This window comes from Palaemon carinicauda, chromosome 27 (assembly GCF_036898095.1).
Source record: "Palaemon carinicauda isolate YSFRI2023 chromosome 27, ASM3689809v2, whole genome shotgun sequence".
In the NCBI taxonomy this organism is placed as follows: Eukaryota; Metazoa; Arthropoda; class Malacostraca; order Decapoda; family Palaemonidae; genus Palaemon; species Palaemon carinicauda.
This window is the reverse complement of record NC_090751.1, coordinates 8,942,238-8,965,182: the sequence shown is the minus strand read 5'-3', so window position 1 is coordinate 8,965,182 and position 22,945 is coordinate 8,942,238. Positions and strand designations below refer to the sequence as shown.

At 37.9% G+C, this 22,945-nt stretch overlaps 1 protein-coding gene across 1 annotated transcript; it reads right to left on the bottom strand.

Annotated features, from left to right (window-relative positions):
* Nucleotides 1–7,482: 7,482 nt before the first annotated feature.
* On the bottom strand, nucleotides 7,483–13,830 carry COX4 (Cytochrome c oxidase subunit 4). The gene is made up of 4 exons (XM_068350718.1): nucleotides 13,723–13,830; nucleotides 11,040–11,246; nucleotides 8,180–8,372; nucleotides 7,483–8,004 (listed from the first exon to the last, which is right to left on the bottom strand). The coding sequence occupies exons 2-4, from the start codon at nucleotides 11,244–11,246 to the stop codon at nucleotides 7,871–7,873; spliced, it is 534 nt and encodes a 177-aa protein (XP_068206819.1). The 5' UTR covers nucleotides 13,723–13,830; the 3' UTR covers nucleotides 7,483–7,870.
* Nucleotides 13,831–22,945: the final 9,115 nt, after the last annotated feature.

Here is a 22,945-nt window from a genome sequence, read left to right as displayed (position 1 = left end):
AGCGCAGCCATCAGCCGTCAGCCAGCAGCCTTGGTTTGGGGCACTGATCAGAGTGGTCATGCAGGCCTTTAAGCCTGTTCTCTCTGAGCTAGGCCACAAACCCTTGGCAGTATCTACTCCCCTAAAGAGAAAAAGAGGAGTTTCAGACGCGGTGACTTCTCCGAGGACAAAGCTGTCTCCTCGTAAGCCTTCGAGGCAGGTCCCCTCCCCCCCAGACTTTTTCTCCCTCCCCTTCGGACGATGATTTCCCATCCTCAGGGGAGTCACGTAAGGTGAGACGTCCCCCCATCGCACCAATGAGGGAAACACCACCTCGCGCTGAAAAGTCTTCTCGGGTAGAGGCGGAGAAGAGCCTACCTCCGTCGTTGTTGGAGTCCTGCATCCCTCCCAGGAGGGAGTCGAAGGACTCCAAGACAGTACCAAAGTCCTCGTCAAGACTTAGACCGGAGCCAGCCAGCCACTCGGAGAACGTCCGCGAGTCTCCCCAAGAAGAGCCTTTGGGGACAGGAGACTTCGCTGCTAGTCCTTCAGGAGGATTGCTGCAGGAGTCAGAACATGCGTTTTGGCAGATTCTGACCCTTATGAGGACTCTCAATTGGTTATCTGACCCAGAGATTCCTTCTCGAGAGGGCAAAGACACGGTCTTGGACCGAGTATTTGGGACTCAAAAACCCTCTAAGGCCAGTGCAGCTTTGCCCTGGTCTCAAGGGACAAGATCGCTGTCCAGCTCTCCGAGCTAGCCTCCTCCAGCAGATCCAGTGCCGGTAATAAGCTTCTCCCACCTCCTCGTGTACAGCAGAGGAGGTACTTCGAGATCCTTGAGGAGCCTTGTTTAGCTCTTCCCCTTCACCATTCTATGGAAGAGCTTACCAGGGGAGTCCCTCTTAAGAGACTCTCCAACCGACAGGTCTCATTCTCGACAACTGAGATCCTGATTAAGTGTGCCATGCAGGCTACTTCGTGGCTGGATATCTGGTTAGGGACCTTAGGTATCCTGATACGTTCGGAGGATTTGTCCAAAGAACGTACCAGGAAAGTTATGAAGACCTTTTTACTCTCAGGCACTCGCACGATCGAGTTTCTGGCCCACCAAGTCTCGAACTTGTGGGCAAACACCATCCTGAAATGTCGGGAAGCAGTGTCTGAGAGGTTCCATCGAAAGGTCCCTAGCACCGAGATCAACAGGCTCAGACATTCTTCCGTGATGGGAACGAACCTGTTTGAGCCTAAGGACGTGGAGCAGGCTGCTGAGAGGTGGAGGAAGTCTCATCAATACTCCCTCCTACATAGGGCTTTGACATCCAGGCCCTATAAGCCCCCAGCAGCCACGTCCTACCAAGACCACAAAACCGACAACGACAGCGAAGATAGTGGTGTCTAAGCCCTTTCCTGTCAAGGACAGGAAAGGCAAGAAGTCCTCCAGGGAAGGGAAGAATCCTAGAGGGAGCAGCCGAGGCCAAAAACGATAGGATTGGCAGTCCCCCTGCATGTCCACCAGTGGGGGGATGCCTACAAAGTTGCGCAGACAGGTGGCAGCAACTCGGGGCCGATTCCTGGACGATTTCCGTAATCAGTCAGGGATATCGCGTCCCGTTCACATCTCTACCTCCCCTAACGACGAATCCAGTGTCATTGAGCTCCCTTGCCATGGGATCAGCAAGGGGGCAGAAGTCCAGACCATGTTGAAGAAGGACGCTCTCCAAGAGGTCCTTGACGGGTCTCCAGGCTTCTTCAGTCGACTCTTTCTTGTAAAGAAGGCGTCTGGAGACCAGCCATTGACCTCTCGGCTCTGAACAAGTTTGTCAAGCAAACTCCGTTCAGCATTGAGACCGCAGACACGGTCAGACTTGCAGTGAGACCGCAAGACTTCATGTTTACACTGGATCTGAAGGACGTGTACTTCCAGATCCCAGTCCATCCGTCTTCAAGGAAGTACTTAAGATTCAGCCTAGACAACAAGGTGTACCAGTTCAAGGTGCTGTGTTTCGGTCTCTCCACAGCACCACAGGTTTTCACCAGAGTGTTCACCCTAATATCATCGTGGGCACACAGGATCGGCATCCGTCTCCTCCGTTATCTGGACGACTGGCTGATCCTAGCAGACTTGGAGTCATCCCTTCTTCAACACTAAGACAAACTTCTGGGACTTAGCCAGGATCTGGGGATCTTGGTAAATCTTGATTAGTCCTCTCTGCTTCCCACTCAAATACTGGTATACCTAGGCATGATTATAGACACCAATCTCCACAAAGCCTTCCCATCAGACGACAGGATAGCAAGGCTAAGGAGGGTCGCAAGCCCTTTCCTCAGACGAGAAGAGCTTCCAGCCCAATCGTGGTTATGTCTCCTCGGTCACCTCTCATCTTTGGCTTGTCTTGTTCCCAACAGTCACCTCAGGATGAGATCCCTCCAGTGGCAACTCAAGTCCCGGTGGAATCAAGGTTACGATTCCCTGGACGTCATGATCCCTATGGGACCTGCGGAACGGACGGACCTCCAGTGGTGGGTGACAGACGAGAACCTATGAAGAGGAGTGGATCTTCTTGTCCTCCCCCCGGATTTGTTGCTGTTTTCGGACGCCTCAAAGAAAGAGGGGGGGGGGCACGTTCTACACCTCAGGACCTCAGGCCTGTGGTCAGAATCAGAAAAGTGCCTCCATATAAATCTTCTAGAGATGAAGGCCTTTTTCTTGGCCCTTCAACAGTTCCAACAATACCTGGCGGGTCACTCTGTAGTGGTGATGAGCGACAACACCACAGTAGGGCTTACATCAACAAGCAAGGAGGTACCTTTTCGAAGCACCTATCCCATCTTGCAGTAGAGATACTGAGATGGACCGAAGTCCACTCGATCCCACTATTGGCACATTTCATTCCAGGCAAGAGGAATGTGCTCGCCGACAATCTGAGCAGAGCGTCTCAGATAGTGAGTACCGAGTGGTCTCTGGATCATCTAGTAGCCAACAAAGTCCTGACTTTGTGGGGTTCCCCGACTGTGGATCTGTTCGCGACAGCGCTGAACTTCAAGCTTCCACTGTACTGCTTCCCAGTCCCGGATCCCAAAGCAGAGCGCCTTCCAACAACGGTGGGACAACATCGACGTGTACGACTTTCCCCCTTTCTGTCTGATGAGGAGGGTGCTCAACAAGACCAGAATATCGGTCAATCTTTCAATGACCCTCATAGCTCTGCTATGGCATCGCGCGGAATGGTTTCCGGACCTTCTGCAGCTCCTAACGGAACTTCCGAGAGAACTCCCTCCACAACACAATCTACTCAGACAACCACATGCCAACATTTTCCACAAAGCCGTAGCTTCGCTACGACTTCATGCCTGGAGACTATCCAGCATCTCCTCACTGAGAGAGGATTTTCGCAAGAAGTTGCGATCAGGATGTCTGGACATCTGCGAAAATCATCCGCATCGGTCTATCAGGCAAAGTGGAAAGTCTTCTGTGGTTGGTGTCATGGAAGGGGTATCTCTCCACTTGATGCCACTATTCCAGCAATAGCGGAGTTCCTCGTGTATTTGCGGGTAGAGATGCGCCTTTCAGTCTCGGCGTTGAAAGACTATCGCTCAGCCTTAAGTCTACCCTTCAGGCTCAAAGGAATGGACATTTCTTCCTCGCTGGAACTTTCCCTACTCATACGAAGTTATGAACTTTCCTGCCCTCAGTCGGAAGTAAGACCTCCTCCATGGAACGTGGTTCGAGTTCTCAGGTCTCTTAAGAGACCTCCCTATGAACCATTACGCCAGGCTTCAGATCGCCACCTAACTTGGAAGACGGTGTTCCTACTAGCTTTGGCTTCGGCCAAGCGAGTCAGTGAACTTCATGGTCTCTCATATGACATCGCCCATTCAAGGGGATGGGGGGAGGTAACGTTCAAATTCGTCCCTGAGTTTATTGCTAAGACTCAAAATCCGGGGGTGCCGGACCCTCGGTTCGACTCCTTCCAGATTTCGGGTCTTTGTTCTGTAACAGATGACCCAGACCATCTCCTACTGTGCCCAGTAAGGAGTCTGAGGCTATATCTCAAAAGAACGGCTGCAATCCGTCCCCAGGTGCAAGCATTGTTTGTTAGCACTGGGAGGAATAAGAGGAGGGTCACCAAGAATACCATCTTGGCACGGATTCGTAGGGTGATCCATCTGTCCCTGAATCCTGACCCTCCTCCGTCACGTCGCCCTAGAGCACATAATGTCAGGGGCGTAGCTACATCCCTGGCCTTCAAGAAGAATTTCTCAGTGACGCTGGTTCTTCAAGCTGGGGTGTGGAAGCATCAGACGACCTTCACAGCCCACTCCTTGCAAGACGTGACCCACAGGAGGCTCGATACGTTTTCTATCGGCCCTGTGGTGGCTGCACAACAGCTGGTTTAAAACCTCAGGCTCCTTAATGGACAAGTAGTAGAGGGTTGAGGGGATTGTTACCCGGTCTTAGTCCGCATGAATGAAAAGGTTTGTGTGGCCCTTATTCTTTTCTTCATCTTCCCCTCTCTTGGGGAAAGCAGCATCCTGGGTTCTCTGCACAGCTGACCTCAAACCACTGCAGGTAAACCATGTTTCCTTGTGTTCCTAGCCTAAAGTTTCCATCTAAAGTACTACAGGTCAACTTCCTAGGACGAGTCACACTTTATACCTTCACACACAGCTTGCGTAGCAAGGTTATAGCGAGGTGCAGGGACTCCTTATTGCCGAGTGCGGACACACTCAAATAATGAGTCCCCGGGTAAAGCCAAAAGCCAGTACTGGCAGGGACTTTCCACCCCTCCTAATGGGTGAGTTTCCCCTATTAAATAGCGTGGTTTGTATGTCAGTTACGGAATAAATGACAAATTTGTAGATAATTTGTATTTTTCCTAACTATACAAACCTTAGCTATTTAATCAAACTTGCCTGGCAGCCCTATCCCCCTTGAAGTCCTACCTCCAAGCAAAGTGAGCTCAAGCACAGGTGTGTGTGAGGGGGCGGGTAGCAGGCTACCCTCCCTTCCCCCCGCTAACTAGCGGTGGGGTAGTAAACCCTCGTTAAAATTCTAATGGCTCGTCATTTCAGCTACGCCGAAAGTAATAACCCCTATTAAATAGCTAAGGTTTGTATAGTTAGGAAAAATACAAATTATCTACAAATATCATATTTTGTTTTAGTTACAAAAGCAAATAATTGACCTTCATTCCTTTAAATTATAGAATTGAAGACAATTGAGCCATATGGTCTTAATAAAGTTCTCACAGCCTCGTTTATTTATTTTAATGGTACAAATTTAAGAATACTGTATTGCCAATACCACCCCACGTAGGAAAACAAATGCTATTTCCTTATAATGCTAAGTCTGAGCTCATGAATATTTTCTATTCCCCTTTTCAACAGTTAGTTAAGCCCTTAAGTAGTAACACATCTTAATTGTCAATGGGTGTTTTTCCATAATTTGCCCAAATAATACCCAAAGGCCTTCAAACAAACTTTCCTCTTGAAAAGTATGAGCTTTTCATATTTCACCATGAATGCATGTTTGCTTTCCTTTCGCCTTGCAATCTCACAAATTTTAAAAAAGTAATTTGTACTTTCCCTAGCTATACAAATCTGGGTCAGTAGAGATTGTTTTCTGAATGTGCTGGATGGGCATTGAATAGTTTAATCTTTAACAAGCAGTTGAGCAACAGATGGGAGTGATGAGCCCAGCAACCCACCTGTCAAAAGTTCTTCACTAGCAACCTTTCAGCTCAGGACTCAGAGGGATGGTTGAAGAGTGAAGTTTAGGTTTTTATAGCTTGGAGAAATACAAATTACTTTAAAAATTTGTGATTTGTTCCTACGCAAAAAAAATAAAACATCCTCCTTTAAGTAGGAAGACTCATTGTTCTGGGCCTCAACACGAGGTTACAGACTGGAGCCCACGTCAGTCAACCTCGACACCAGGTAGAGCAGCGTGACCTGAACACCTGTCCTGCTTAGCTACCGGAGTAGCCAGGGACCGTAGGCCGACCAGGTTAGCCGAGGAACAGATCAGTAATCCAAAAGCTCTGGGCATCAGCCCTAGAGCCACGAGCCACTCAGATGCCGTCCACCCTCGCAACGAGAGGACCCCTTTTTTACAACTACGGTGGACTGGACTTCTTCCTAGCACTATAAGCAGTTTTTAGTCAAGGAGGAGAACAGAGGAGGAAGAACATTTATGTTTCTTCCTCTAGCCAACCCTCCTTTCAGGCTATGTAAGCATAGGCGTTGAAGTTTGAGAGACCAAGGCAACGACGCTCCTCCAAGGAAAAAAACCACAACACTAAGAACGAAGTCATTGGGGGAGAAGCCAAGTACCCTGGGTACAAGGGTCGGGTTGAAGATACAGGGGAAGGTAGGAACAAAGGGGTGACCAGATCAGGGGAGATGCATGGGAACAACACACCCTCCCCGGCACCAAGACAACACTTCCTTTCAGCCACATGGCTACCTTACACCCAGGGGAGGGTGACCCGTACAGACATCCCCAACACCGGGACCACTGACCACACCCTTCATCACTGGCGTCACCTGGAGACTAACACTGGGAAGTTTACCTGAAAGACCTAAGGAGGCCCTAACCTTCCTTAGACCACGCTCGTCGTCAGAGATATGCATTAACAGGGAAGAGCCTCCAACTTCTAATGGGGTGCAGGAAAAACAGGGAACCCTATTCGCCACCAGAACCTAAAAGCTCGCCGACATACGGTAGCACCAAGGGCTCCTTGCTCCTAACGCAAACTCACTGGGAACTGAGCCAGGGGTGTATGCACGGGAGCAGAGGCACCCAATGAGTGGAAAGAAGTAGCAAAGCTCCCTTCCTCCCCCTCAAAGCATACGATGTATACACAGCAGATGGGGACAACTGCAAACAATCAGGCCGGTAGCAAGAAAGTGTGCATCTACAGCTGGTTCAACAGAAAACGGATATAAAGTCCATTCTCACACTTTCAAATGTCTTGCTTCATTCTTAACAATCAAAAGTTAGCATTCCCTTCCTAAAAGACAATTAAAAATTCTATCAAATGCACAACAGTACTTCTGTACTTGTTGCAGCCGAAAACGGAAGTGAAGAGCTTTAGAGGTGGGAGCTTCATTCTTAACATTCAAAAGCTAGCATTCCCTTCCTAAAAGAAAATTAAAAATAATATCAAATGCGCAACAATACTTCTGTACTCGTTGCAGCCGAAAAAGAAGTGAAGAGCTTTATAGGTGGGAGCCAGGGCTCCTTACCCTAGCCCCCACCCCTTGCTTAACTGCTCACTAAATGATTCAGCTGACCCTGAAAACATATTCTCTACTTATAGGACGGGTTGCATTAAGTGTTGGAACAAACAACAATTTGCACTATTAGAATTAGGCCATAATTTTTGCGACTGGTGACTCCCATTTTTCCACATTAGCTTCTGTCCAACTTCTCAAGGTACTGATGTTATATATAGTATTTGATAGTGTAGAAGATATTTCATAAAGTAAAACAACAAACACTTGGTCACCATTTATTGTTATGGCCGACATAAAAATAATTTATGTACATAAAATTAAACCCTTGACTGACATACGAAAATTAAATAGCTTGCATGTTATTGCCTTATACATACTTAACTCCAGTTTATTTAACACCACTTTCTATTTACACATGACAAAAGCCTGTCAAGGAATTACATAGAAAGATTTTTGCCATTAGCACATTTAAAAGAACAAAAATGTGGGTGGAAATGAAAGGGCCGGGAATAACATCAATAGCCAAAGGAATTTGAAGTTGTCAGTCTCAAAATAAACAAAATGTAAATTTTGTTCATTCAGTGACACCCTTACGAACTACAGGTCTCCTCCAAAACCCTCACATCTCGTACTGCTATTCTCTATCAGATTACTTCCAGTCGCCCTTCTCGTAGTCCCAGTGTGAACTTGTACCCTCCACTGGATTTGCCCTGAGGTTAATCATCCTCTCCAACTGAGCAGCTTGTTTTTCAGGTGTGAATGAATCGGGAAGTGGAGCGTAAACTGAAAAGACAATCAATATTCAATTAGTCCAATAAGGTTTGTAACATTTGGAAATATTCTATTTACAATATCCAACCACTCAAAATTTGCTAAATTCTACGGAAAAAGTTAACACATATTGTATGTTAAACAAAAATAAAATAAATAGAACCACTGAACATTCTTCAAGTCTTACCAAATGTTTTCATCCATAAGTACACCCAAACAGCCAGAGAAGAAGCTATAAGTGCAACACCAAGAACTGATTTCCACTCTCCTGTTGGTGCCTTAATCTCTGCAAAGGTCTGGCAGAAAGATGCTCTGTACAGAGCTTTCTTCTCCTCAATCGTTAATTTAGACCAGTCGCCCTTTTCCTTTTCTCTCAGAGCCTGAAACAGATTAAAAACTGCCATAAAACCATATCAAATTGGAAGTGTGACTGTGAACCCCAATTTTATGGAAGTACATGGTCCTGGCAATGTTTTTTGGAAGAAACATTTAAATCAGATATAAAAACAGCTGTATCAATTATATTTCACGACAGTAATTGCTATAATATACTTTCTTGGCAACTGAACTCAACCATACAGCTAATATGTTTATTCTATATGCAACACTGTGAAATTACTGTATTAATATAATTGTTGTAACCAGACTCAAAACCTAGCCTGATTATATTACCAGTGCAATCAACAACTGAAACCCTAAATGGAAAAAAAAAAATATTAAATTAACTAAAACAGCAAGGGTAACCTCCCTTAAATTCAAGTGTACGTTTATTGACAGATGTTCAGTCCCTATCAACCACATAGTAGAAAAATGTGTAATTTTTTTTAGTGAACATGGCAACATGATTTCATCTATCAATAGCAACAACCCCATATCCTACCACTCATTCAGACAAGTTTGTTAATACCATCAGCCACCACTTGTCTTCAACCATGAAAATATCCAAGCACAGTCTGCCTGGTCTGTCGTCTGCTCATTTGTAAATAATGCAATGTTATTCAGACTTACAATGAGTCTCATGGAACCAATTAACAATGTAGGAAAGATTATTACTACTGTAGTAATGTATTGTATGTAATACTCAAAGTTCTTTGCAGTAATTCAGCATCTCCTCAAAAGTGAGGAGTTACTTGAACATTCAGTCTGGCATAAGATCATGCCAACATTTCACAATCAATTTTCATCAACTTGCACACAAGTATAGAACTCCAACTAATCATTATTATATTTTTTTTTTCTTTTTAAACTCCTTTCTTAAATCAACAGGAAGGTATTCATACAATGATCCAAAGGATGATTTCCAAATTATGGAGGCAATTTCCAGTAATTGGGTCACATACATTATTGAACCAAATCAGAAGCAGTTTCAATGGAGTAGAGCAGGTTAAATGACAACCTTGCTATTTTTCATGATGGTACCAAGGGATTTCTCTGGCAATTAATGAACAAGGATGACTTATGTTAACCACTTTCAGTCAAGAGGCAAAACAATGGAAACAGCAAGAATCTACGGTGTTCAAGAGGTATAAAACAGTAATGACTACAAAAATTTAAGGCATTATTGTTTTAGGATGTGATGGGTCTGCTGTTGGTGTATTACACGACAGCAGGTTAAACTGTCACCAAGCCATACTACACTAATATCATGGTAGCAACAGGAAAAAGTTGAGAAAAGTTCGCTAGAAATGCTGCTGATGTTATGAGAGGTGATCTTCCATCATAATTATGCCCTACCTCACAACTAATATCTTCTTTAAAGATTTGATTTTTTCTAGAATAAAAATAATAAAGTCTCATATAGATAATCTTTCAACCAAGCTGTTAAACTCTAAAGCTTAAAGTTTGGGAGGTATGTGAGCATGGGTATATACAGCTGTGTAGCTGTTTCTGGTCCAGTTTGGCACTAGGAACAATAGGGTTGGATTGAAGTGGGATGATAGAAAGGCCTTCTTTGTTTTTGTTGGCAATTTCAATGCTCACCAAAGGGAGTGGTTAAATTCTGTTTCTCCTACTGCTCACCATGGTTCAGAGCTTTGGACTTTGCCTCTGAATCAGGCTGAGAGCAAATCATAAGTGAAGTTACTCACAGGTCTGGTAACTGCTTGGACTTCATATACACCGACTCCCCTGGTGTTATAACAAGTAAGGTTGGTTCTCAAAGTTGTGACATCTGATCATGGCATGCTTTCATTAGTGAAGATGAGCAGTCCGTCCCTGATGTATCATACTCAGAGATCAGTATTCTGAAGTGTTTTAATTATTTCATTCTACCTTGTTTTGAGTATTGTTCTCCCGTTTGGTTTTCAGCAGCTGATTATCATCCTAATTTGTTGGACAGGAACTTTAGGTCTATTAAATTTCTTTTACCTGATATAGATACTGTATTAATCTCTGGCACCATTGAACAGGCTAACAGTCTCTTTTTATAGTTTATATATATATATGAAAGACCTATTTTAATGTTACTCGTCTTGAAATATTTTAATTTATTACTTTTCATATCGTTAACTTATTTCCTTTACTCACTGGGCTATTTTTCCCTGTTGGAGCCCTTGGGCTAATAGCATCCTGCTTTTCCAACTAGGGTTATAGCAGCTTAACTAGTAATAATAATAATAATAATAATAAATATAATACTGTACATCATAAAAGACTAATGTACAGGTCTGTATTCTAAAACTTTCTAAACGCAATATTTGCAATTTATTCCAAAGAGGATAAAACCCTCAAGTCATTTGTATGGAGATTTACTCCTAGTTTACATGGATTATTTATCCATTCACAAAAATTTCACCTTCCAGGTCACATACGAAAGTAAGACTCCTAAAATCCACTCCATAAGATATTTCTGACAAGGACTCATAACATTTCCCATAGCAATAAAGTTACAATAAACTGGTAACCAAGTTAAAATCACAAAAACTAAGCTAATGATCTCTTAGTCAAAGAGCATTTGTACATAGGTCATAAGTGCTAATGCATCTAACATTGGATAACCTTTTAAATGATTTTTGTAGATTTTGTGTTATTTTTTCATGGTCACTCACCTGGACATCTGGAGTATTTTCCTTGAATCTGATGGCAGGCATGGGGAAGTCTGTTCTATCTACATAACACTTATTTCCATTAAATCCAAACCCTACTACATCTCGGGCTCCAACTTTTGATACCGTTGATGCTGCAGCTGCCTGCTGACGTAGTGCATTTTGGAGGGTTAAGGTAAAAGCCCTTCGGGCAACTGAATTCAAAGCCATCTGGAAAGAAATTATTAATTAAAACTAAATGATTTTGCATAATATTTTAAAAGGTGCTGCAAAAATTTTCTTAGTACATTTTAGGACAACATATGAGAACCCAGCACAAACTAATTCCCAGGATAAATAGGCAAAGAAGTTTCAATTATAGTGACTGATTGGTATGTGATCTTAAAAGAAAACAAAATCCACTATAGTGACCCTCAAAGCCTAAAACAGATTAATTGTATAAACTAATAACCTTAAATGGTTATTTCTAAATTTGCCATTTAATTATGGTTGACAGACAAAATATGATTTACCAGTAGATTAAATGTTAAGATATCTACATCTTGGGATAAAGTTTCTTACATACAATTCTTCTAAAGACGTTCTTTTAAAACAGTAGTAAAGGTCATCCTACACAAGGTGAAATCCTCTCAAACTGATATACAGTACTGTATAGTATACTTATGAGGAGAAATTTCAAATTCTTTATAAAATTACAGTAATCTGACCCATACCTATACTCCCTTTATTCAAACCTTTCCCCCCAAATCACCATTGCTTAAATTATATTGAACACATCAAAGAATGCTAAATCACTTAAAAATATAACTGATTTGAATAAGTACTTTGCATATTCCAATCTGAATTTTAGGAAAACTTGAAAAAAAAAAAAAACAGGGTCAAAATCACTCGGATCCTACCATATATCTGTACAATTTTTATAATTCTCATTACTATGGCTAAAAAATACCTTATATATAAAGATCATGATACAGAAATCTATATAAAATAACCTACAATATTCAACTACAAACCCTCCTCACTAAACACCGAATGAAAATAGGCTTTGTGTGAAGTGAGGGTGGTAACTTGAATCTTACACTATTGGCATGATTGGATCAGGTCAAACTCAAAAATGGGTAATGGTGGTTTATTGGACATGCATTATTCACATTTTGTTTGAGGGTGCTTTTCTTTTTTATCTCTTGACATAATCATAAATCAAAGTCCATTAAATCTTGCCAATCATTTTTTGTTTGCTTGCCTTCCCGAATGTGTATATATATATCAACCATTTTTAAAAGATCCTCTTCCGTCACAAACTGGCAGCAGGCATTTTTGGTAAACTTAATGTACCAATATTTATATAATTTAAAATATGGTTAATTATTTCTTGGTGGAATATAATCTATTATAAAGGTATTTAACAGAATAAAATATATTATCATTAGATATTAATAGCAAGTGGGAATAATATTGCTTTAATCAGATTTACTAAGAGATACGGTGTTGTATATAGGTCATGTTAGGGCGCAGTGCATAAGGACGTGACACGCCCCTTAGCCAGCTAAGAACGTATCTCTGTTCTACCCCCCCCCCCTCTATGTTTTGCCCCATCAGAAAACCTCGGTGGTTCACCATTTAACACACGACCTACCGTATGTATTTTTCTAACTGGTTTTGATGTAGTTTATACATATCCTCTATTAGTCATTGTTTCTAAAATGAATATCCAAAGTTTTCCAAAGAGATCCCACCATATCTATATAAATATTGGGGAGAACATAAATGACTGGATTCCACCAACAAGACAGGTCTGAAATGCATATAAACTATGAAACTCATTATAAAAAAAAAAAATGAGGTGAATGTAGTTAATTGGGACAGGCGATATATTTCTTATTACATCTCAAATGGGTTAAATTTTAATAATTTTATGGTATACTCTTACAAATTCACATCAGACTTTGAGGTAAAGTTTTACTATATTACAGATAATGATTACGAACAGAAAATATATGTTTTCCTGTAGTAAATAACTAATACCAGGATAAGCAGAGGCTAGTGATTGAAATGGTTTTGTCGAGTTTGTAGGAGGTTGGATCACTTATTATTATTATTATTATTTTCACTAGCGAAATTATACGAAATATTTTCAATATTAATTATCTTGTTCCTAACCTATACACGTTTGAATAAAATGTGATGATTTGACTTATATTTATTTTTAAAAAATGAGCAATACATGAATTGGGAAAACTATATAAGATCCTTCCTTGTTAATTGGGTAGTTCAAAACACACGAGACGACCCACATCTGAAGACATTGAGGTTTCGGACACTAAAAAACAAGTTGTGGACATGCAACCAAATACCAGACATATTCGCATAAATTCGTATTTAATAAAGGTTCTAAATAAACCTTTTTCACTTATTTTCCGGTAAGCCACGAATTCAAGAATTAAAAATTGTTGCAGCATTGTTGCATCGCTCAAGGCTGCAAATATTTCGTCATCGGGACGGTATCAGCTGATTGCGTAGCCATAATAGTTCAACCGGCCTGCTTCAGTTTTCAGTCAATTATAGCAACCAAACGGTAAAATAAACAACTTTCATCACTGATTAAACGACACAGACACCATAAACACACCGAATAAGAATGAAAAACCTAATATTTAGCCCAAATAATCATAGAATATGGTCCTACCTTCGCCTTATTTTAGGGGACGACCCGTCTACTGTACACTCCGAGGCTGAAAGCAGGCAGTCAGGGTCGGCCAACAAATGGCGGATTGATAGTGAAAGGAAATCCACACGAACGTAAAGAAAATACATTTTCACTTTTTTGTGCGTCGATATTTATTCATCTAAAAGTAATCTTAAAGCTATAGGTGAAATTAATTAAATACTGTATTATATGCTTATTTATTCGTAAGTAAAATGAAGAACAGACTTACATAAATGTACTCCCCCCCCCCCAGAGTAATGTACCCTGCACGAATGTTGGATGCAAAGCAAAATTTAATTATTTCTCTTGCTGTTGTTGTATTGTTTTTTTATTTTTTGAATTCAAATAATAGAGTAATAATTCAAACACGGCTAATTAACCAGTTTACTCTTGTAAAATAGCAGAATGTGTACTTAAGATCTCAATTCTTATAGGTTGGATGTGTAATGATAATCCTAAGCCAGAGCCAATTAACGAACGGTATAGGTTTGTATCAGGAAAGTCATTTCGGGTATTAGGTTAAGTGATAAGTTATTTTGATCATAGGCGATGATTACAAACACACACACACACACACACACACACACACACACACACACATATATATATATATATATATATATATATATATATATATATATATATATATATATATATATATATATATATGTGTGTGTGTGTGTGTGTGTGTATATATATATATATATATATATATAGGTGCTACTATAGCGTGAGGTCTACCACACTATAGCGTGAGATCTACCACCCGTTAGTACTATAGCGTGAGGTCTACTGCTGAATTATTCGTCCCTCATAGATTAAACACATTTCATACATTTGTTTAATCAATAAACACTTAATTTAAACATCTTAGAAATTACTTAATAGATAATTGGATTTCTAATTACATTAAAAAAGTAATAAAGGTAAAAATAAACATGTTATCATATTTCCATACATTTATTCTAGCGGTACACTCTTCGCACATCAAACATGTTATATATTTCCATATCCTTTCGAGGGCAACGTAACACAGGCTTTAATTCTCCTCCTCTGCTACGCTTTCTTTTTTTCCTGCATAACAACCACATTTATGGCATAGATCTGCTTCTTGAACTGTATCCAAGAGATTGTGCTCTCAAAAAGGCGAGTGCTGCTTCTTTTGTCAGAATGACTCTTCTATAAAACTCCTTCAGCAACATTTTTAGTATCCTAATCGATGGAATCTCTTTTAGGCCGAGGGAAAAACTGATTTAGGAGCTCCAGTTGCTTCCTTTTATATGGGCAGGTCACGTTTTTGATGGATTTGGGCAGTTCACATGTTCGATAGTTAGGTGCGGGGCTCCGGGACGCTGGTCACGCGGTAGACCTCAGCCTCCACCTGGGTAGGCGACATATGGCGGTAGACCTCACACTATAGTAGCACCTATATATATATATATATATATATATATATATATATATATATATATATATATATATATATATATATATATATATATATATATATATATATATATATATATGTGTGTGTGTGTGTGTGTGTGTGTGTGTGTGTGTATATATATATATATATATATATATATATATATATATATATATATATATATATATATATATATATATTTATATATATATAGATAGATAGATAGATAGATAGATAGATAGATAACTTAGAGTGAAAAGAATTATTAGAAATAGTATCTAAGCTAATATGCATAATTTGCATTGAAACCTAATGAGCTAAATATAAATGAAATAAATGATGTATGCTTGAAAGTACTCGTAAGCAACAAGCCCAAGTTTTGCTAGTAAATTAATTTTGTATGAATAGTTATTATTTTACATTAAAATATTCACTTTCTTTCTGTGCGTTAATATTTTTTTCACGTTGTTATCATCATTGCCGTTATTATCCTTACAAGCCAAATACAGTAGGAAAAGCAGAATGTTTCACCTCTATTGGTCTCATACAGAAAGCAACCTAAACCATGAATATTTTTAATATTAATTATTATCATTATTGATGTTGATATTACTCTTAGACACAGAGTCGATTTGTAGTAGGTTGGCCAGGGCACCAGCCACCCGTTGAGATACTACTGCTAGAGAGTTATTGGGTCCATTGTCTTGCCAGACAGTACTACATTGGATCTCTCTCTCTCTCTGTGGTTACGCCTCATTTCTCCTATACCTACTCATACGCCAAATAGTCTGGCCTATTTTTACCACATTCTCCTCTGGCCTCATACATCTGACAACACTGAGGTTACCAAACAATTCTTCTTCGCTAAAGGGGTTAATACTGCACATTGTTCAGTGGCTACTTTCCACTAGGCAAAAATACAAAGACGGTACGGTAAAGAGTAGAAAAGACTCTTTGGCTTCATGGAGGCCACTCCAAAATCAAACCACTGTTCTCAAGTCTTGGGTAGTGCCATAGCTTCTGTACCATGGGCTTCCACTGTCTTTGGGTAGAGTTTTGCTTAAGGGTACACTTGGTCACTATTCTATTTTATTTCTCTTCCTCTATTTTTTTTAGTTTATAAATGAAAGATATATTCTAATGTTATCTTTCTTGAAATATTTTTATTTTGATTGTTCATTACTTTTCTTGTTGTTTATCTATTTCCTTGTTTCCTTTATTCACCAGGCTATTTTCCCCTGTTGTACCCCATAGCATCCTGCTTTTCTAACTAGGGTTGTAGCTTAGTAATGATAATACCTGATTCTACACGGCCAGCTCAAAGGACTTTTTGTTATGTTGAAATTTTAATGTTGTGGATTATGGCAAATTTTCCCTAAAATTTGTATTTCCAAGATGTACCATATTAAATACTGGTAGTCTATCAAGGACACAGTAAGAGCAAAGTTTAGCTTGACATTTTCAGCTCACTCAAGTACTTTACATATGTATATTGATTTTTTAGGCGAGGTGACAAGATATATTAGAGGTAAATAATAGAAGAGAGGCCATATATGCATTTTTCTTTCGTTTTAACTAGTACTCTGGCCTTTTTACAGTAATGCTTATTTTACCCTCTTCATACATTCTGATACTTCAGGGTATTATCATGATATGCAATATATTATAGTACTAGTTTCCCTGTTTCATGAAAAAATAAAATTTCAGGAATATTGGTAACATCCTTGTCGGGTAATCTTTTGGACGGGGGTTCAAAACCTATTCGAACTTGATAGTTTCTATTAGTGTCTGCAACCTAACCATCATTGGAAGCTTGAGTTTGGGGAGCCTAAAGGTCTACCTGCTGAATCATTAGCAGTCATTACCTGATCCTAGCTTGATGGAAAGGCGCTTGAGCGCAGATCATATGTATATATGGTCAGTTGTCCTATCTAGGAAATTATCGTGTCCCTTGCCTCTGCAATCCATGAGAACCTTTAAACCCAGTAATTTTCCAAGAGCATCACACTTGCTTCAAGTATATTCAGGTGTAATGAATTATCTCGCTCCAAATCTTGGTTGATTATCTGGGTTAACCACAAAACAGTAAACATGAATATACAGTATATTACCTTTTATAAAAACAGGTATTGTATTAAATTAGTAAGAGGTAAATTAGGATCAAACAAACCTCCGAAGTGAAAAGAACATTCCATTTAATTGCTTTATACAAAGATTTCCATTATATGAATTACATATCTGGCCAGCCAGACACTGGGGGTTTGGCACTTGCTAAAGTATTGCCAGGTAATAGAGTCACAGTCACTATTTTCATCGATGCAATCTATATTTACTTCCTGGTTACATGTGGAATCTTTTCATGAAAATCTGTGTAGATTTGTTTCATGCTTAACCATAGTCTTCTGTCAAATATTAGTAAACAAAAACCATTTTTATATCAAGAAACTCTCATTACTTTGTTTCTATTTAAAATCTGCTGAAAGGAAGAGACTAGATCATCAAATATTATTTCGCAAAATCTTTCCTGGTTTCTTCAATTCCACTACCAAGGTAACGCAATCTCAAATCATAATCTTCATATAAAGCCCAAAACTATAAATACTATATAAACTTTGAACAACTTAACTTTAAAATATGTTTCATTTCATACAATATCATTAGTATCAAAGGGTGTTCGTGTGGGATGGATAATTCCCAGGAAGGCTTTGTTTTGCATCTGCTGTGAAGTGTGTTTCCATAGATTTATCTGTTCATTTCAGTCATATTATCAAATCACTGTCATAGATCCAATAAATCACAACAAAGTTAAAATCACACTTCTACAAGAGCACAATCTTCTCTGGAAAACAGATAATTTACAAAGTAATTACTGTATCTTATTACAATAAAAACGCATCAAGGATCAGAAGTTTAGTCAATCATTATCTACTATCAACTAAATAATGGCTTTGTCTCCCCTATTATTACACAAAATTAGAATTTCAACAAGTATAAAAAATAACTGCTTTAACAAATGTAAGAGTTAATATGGAAAAAATAGAGATAAATATGCAAAGAAAAAAACACATACAGTTCTAACCAGACAAAAAGAAAGAAATTACCAATACAGGCTTTAACCCTTCTTCCATCATATCGACTTTAATTTTCACAGTTAAAAATGTTAAGAAATTGCAAATGTACGCTCTCTAGTATTACCCTTTATAATATCTTTTTAAATTTCCATTTATTAAATATAGCCAGTACTGTATGACATTACAGAGACTGGTGAACTTTACAAGAAAGTTGTTCAGCTTCATTATACTTAAATCCAATATATTTACCTTGACTCATAAATTTTAGCTCTTTACAGATATCAAAACAGCACCACCGTTAAGGAAATTTTGACTATAAAGCTAACTTTAAACAACTTAAATTAATAACAGAAAAATATTGTTTATCCTTCAAATATACCGTCTGTAAAAAAATGTATATACAGTACAATACCTCTATAGAGTCTACAAGTGAAAATTACAACAGATTCTTGAAAAATATCAAAAGAACAGTACAGTAATTACAATTATATACAGTAGTATACTACTGTAATAATTTTGATGATAAGTCTGAGGATCAAAATTTACTTAATTTACTTACCAATTATATTTACAGATTAAATTATAGAAAAATAGTTTTATTAATACAGAAATTTAAATAAGCCACCTCCACAGAACAAATTTCAGTTTAGCTAAAAAGCAAATGGGTCGCTAGCATGCGCTCTTTTGATGATTTACAATAAGTGTTTCTGTATTTTTTCTCTATTCAATAGGTAAACCAGTCTAGTGATCTTAGGAATCTTTAATAGGGCAACCTGAAGTATTACGTTACTATAAAATTTACATTTACAAAATTCAGAAAAGTTAACATTGAAGATAGGATATCGTTGTTTTATTATGCCAGAGAGATCTTCAAAACAAGAGCACATTTACAAATTTAACATTCTATCACACACTGGAGGTGTAATATAGAATTAAAAGTAACAATGCTTATTCTTGATGTTTATAGCACCTCTAATTGGCAAAATTTGTACTGATGTTGGCCAGTCGTGAACATATTTAATCTTATGATTATTTTACTCAACCAAAATTACCTTAACCATATCATGCGTCTTGTTTTCATACAGATTTAATCAAGATAGTAACATATACATGGATTCCAAGTGGAGTAATATCATGCAGGACCTTTCAAAAGATGAAAAACAATAAAATGATTAGGATATGTTGAAAGATGTGCACATCAACTTTTAACTTTGCATTATTAAGCAAAAAAACTGCAATAATGGTAAAGTAAAGGGGGGAATAAGATTTTTCTTTTGCATTCTGTAGTAACAAAAGAAACAGCAGGATTTTTCAGATGCTAATGCAAAATTTACCAGTCAGAACATAGATATTTTCTATTTTTCTGTATGTTTATTGTGCTCACATTTACATTTTTATACTAAATTCATAATACCATTTTCTTTATGCTAATTATTGATTGGATATGTTTTAGATCAGGCTACCCATCCACTGAATACTACTGTTACATATGAACAACAATAATTGTACCAGTACCGTATAAGTGATATTATGCAAACATGATAATTATGCATATTAAGTAACAATGAAATATTACTTAGTTCACTTCCTGTTGAAACGTGCATTAACTTAAACGATAATGTAAAATATGAGGAGTTGTGTTTATTTACATTAAAATTGACGCTATAAAAAGTACAGTAATTTGCTTTCAGTATCACACCTCTTCTGAATAACTTGAATGGTCTGATCTTGAATTGGTGTTGTAACAAAGATTTAAATAGCGTTCAAAATCTTGCTATGGCAAGTTTCGGTTACCCAGAAGGCAAATACAGCACATGCAATATCCTTTGGCTTAACATTAAAATGGAAGTTCTCTCATGGTAACCAGCCCTTGAGTCTCTTTCTTAGCTACCATGTACAAAAATACATACACAAAAATTTAAATAGTATTTTACCCAAACAATATGTTCTTTAATACACTGAATAAATGCAAATTTCCAATAATTTACAACCGTACTTTAGTATCTGTATACTTTTCTTCATTTTAATAAAAATATAGTAAAATCATAGCACAAAGACAACATCCAATGAAATCCAAGCATTACTAGATAATCAGAAAACTACACAGTCTCCTATGAAAAACTGCATACAGTAAATGTTTTTGCAATCGATATACAGTGCCTCAAAGGGGAAACTTGTGTTACCTTGGTGACACATAGGATTACAAAGCAGGAGTACAGAGAGCATTAGAAGAGTGGGCACAGTATGAATGAAATGGTGGGAGATTGACAGACTACTGGTATATAAAAATGTTTCATTTCTTGAAAGAGTAGACTTATGATGGCTAAATAAGACCTGTAATACCCTATGCAGCAGAAACACAGGTAGTGACAAAGAAAATGGAAGAGACTGATGAGTTGTGACCTTACAATGTTAAGATTCAAGACTGGAGTAGGGTAGGAAGATCATACAGTACTTTATTACAAATGAGGAATTAATGATGAGGTATGGTGTACAGAATCTGGAAAAAACTGAGAACTCAAAGATGGAAATGGTTTGAACATTAATGAAAACAGATAAAAAACTTTGAACATTAATGAAATGGGATAAAAACTAAGAAAAACAGTTACTGGAAGTGGCGGGGCAAAGACCTCTAGGAAGGCCCAGGAAGTCATGAAAAAGGGTGATTGAAGACCTGTCCCTAATGGGAGTTCAGGAAGACAGAGTAAAGGATAGATGAGAATGGAGAAAACTTATTTTCCATCTAACCTCATTATGGATAGAGGTGTTGTAAAAATAATTATGATAATGGGAAGGGACACTTTTTTTTTATTTAATGCCTTGCATGTTACTGTAGGCATGACTGAAGTTCTTGAGAGTTTTTAGTGACCTTTTGCTACTGTCCCACCTAGCTGTCAAACTTTTTTTCAACTCTTGTCTTGTTCTAATTTTGAACTTTTACTAAAGAACAAATCCTCAGAGTCAACGATAGTATAATAGAAATGTGATTCGGTGGTCTTAATAAACTATTTAATATTAATTAAAGTTCATATTTTAGCACACTTTATAAACTGTAGATCTCTTAATTACATCTATATTTTTAGATTTCTCTAATCAGTAAAGTTAGTTTATTTCTCGATTGACGACGTGCGATGGATTTTTGTGATAACACTCAAATTGTCAACATATACCTTACAACTTTTCAGAACATTATTATTAGGTGTACACACTACTGATTTTGATGACAATTTATGATGTTTCTTTAAGGTTTTGTGGAAAATGCACTAGACCTAAAAATATAATTCCAATATTTTGTTTCCTAAAAAATAGCCACCACTCACTGAAGATATAGCTGTGTATGGTTAAAAAATAAACTGTAAATCATTACTATACAATCCTAACAATAATAACATTCAAGAATAAAACCATGAGTTAGACCAAAATCCTTACATGGAGTAGAATGCCTTCACATAAATAGGCTAATCTGGATTTTTCAGGTTGTTTATTCCAAAAGATCTGTTACCCATTCAATGAAATTATGGCAATAATATTAGCATACTTTATCAATTTTATATTAGTGCTGGTAATGTTATATAAATGCAACTAATAGGTTCATTAAAAAAAGCTGCTGAACACCAGATACATGAACAATATTTAAAACATGGTGTTATGAAAGAATTTTTAATATCTCCCCCAGGATAGATTGATCCCCAAAACACTTGAGTCTTTCTCGACATGCCAATCTTTTGTGCAACTGTTTTACTGTTTTCCCCTGCTTCCTGTAACAAAATTTTTGGATGTCAATAAACTAGTACTGCTTTCCCCCCCAAATTACTACACTAATGAAATATTTATCCATTGATTTTGGTTTATAAATGAAAAAAAAACATTGTCTCAATCTATGAAAGCTAGCACCCTAAAAAAATTTCTTAGAAAAAGCCTTCTCACATCTAAAAGGAGGCAGTTGCTACATTGCAGATTCTACTGCCAAACTTCTGAGAGGAAAAAATATATCATCTGTACTTTTTAAGAACATAAAATACGTAGTATTACCAAAGAGCTGTCAGCACTACAAAAATAAACATTTGTAAATGTAATTACCATTTACAAAGTAAACTGTGTTTATAAGCAATAATCATATCTGACCAAATGTAGAGCTTCAAATGTAGCATATATTTAGCATTTGTTCCTCCACACTATATATATCTCATGTTACTCAAATGCATTACAAAGAAGTTCCTAGTTTTCACCAATATAGCACAGACAATAAAAGAAATGAAACATTACATTTTTTTCTTTAGTAAACTTCAAGCCATAAATCAGTCGAAATACTAAACTCTTTTTCAACATTTCATCATATCCAAGTTTATTTGTTCTTAAGGCTACCTGTATTCAATACTGTACTCTAATCCTCAAGGTATTCACTTTGTTTTAAGCTTCAGTGAGAAATTAATTTTGTATAAAGGCATGACTGTGTCTAATGATCAACAATAATTTTAATAAATTATTTTTCAAATGATTGTGGATTTGACAATATGTCACTATATCATGTAAACGGATCAAATGAAACTTATAAAAAAATAAAGTTACAAAACTCTTGCTAATCATCAAGACTAAATTCATAAGCATCAAACTATTCTTAGGAAGATTATCTTTTTTTCTGCTTCCCTCCCTCACTTTGGAAACAACAACACCCCACCTTAGAGGATTTACCTACAGTAATGTA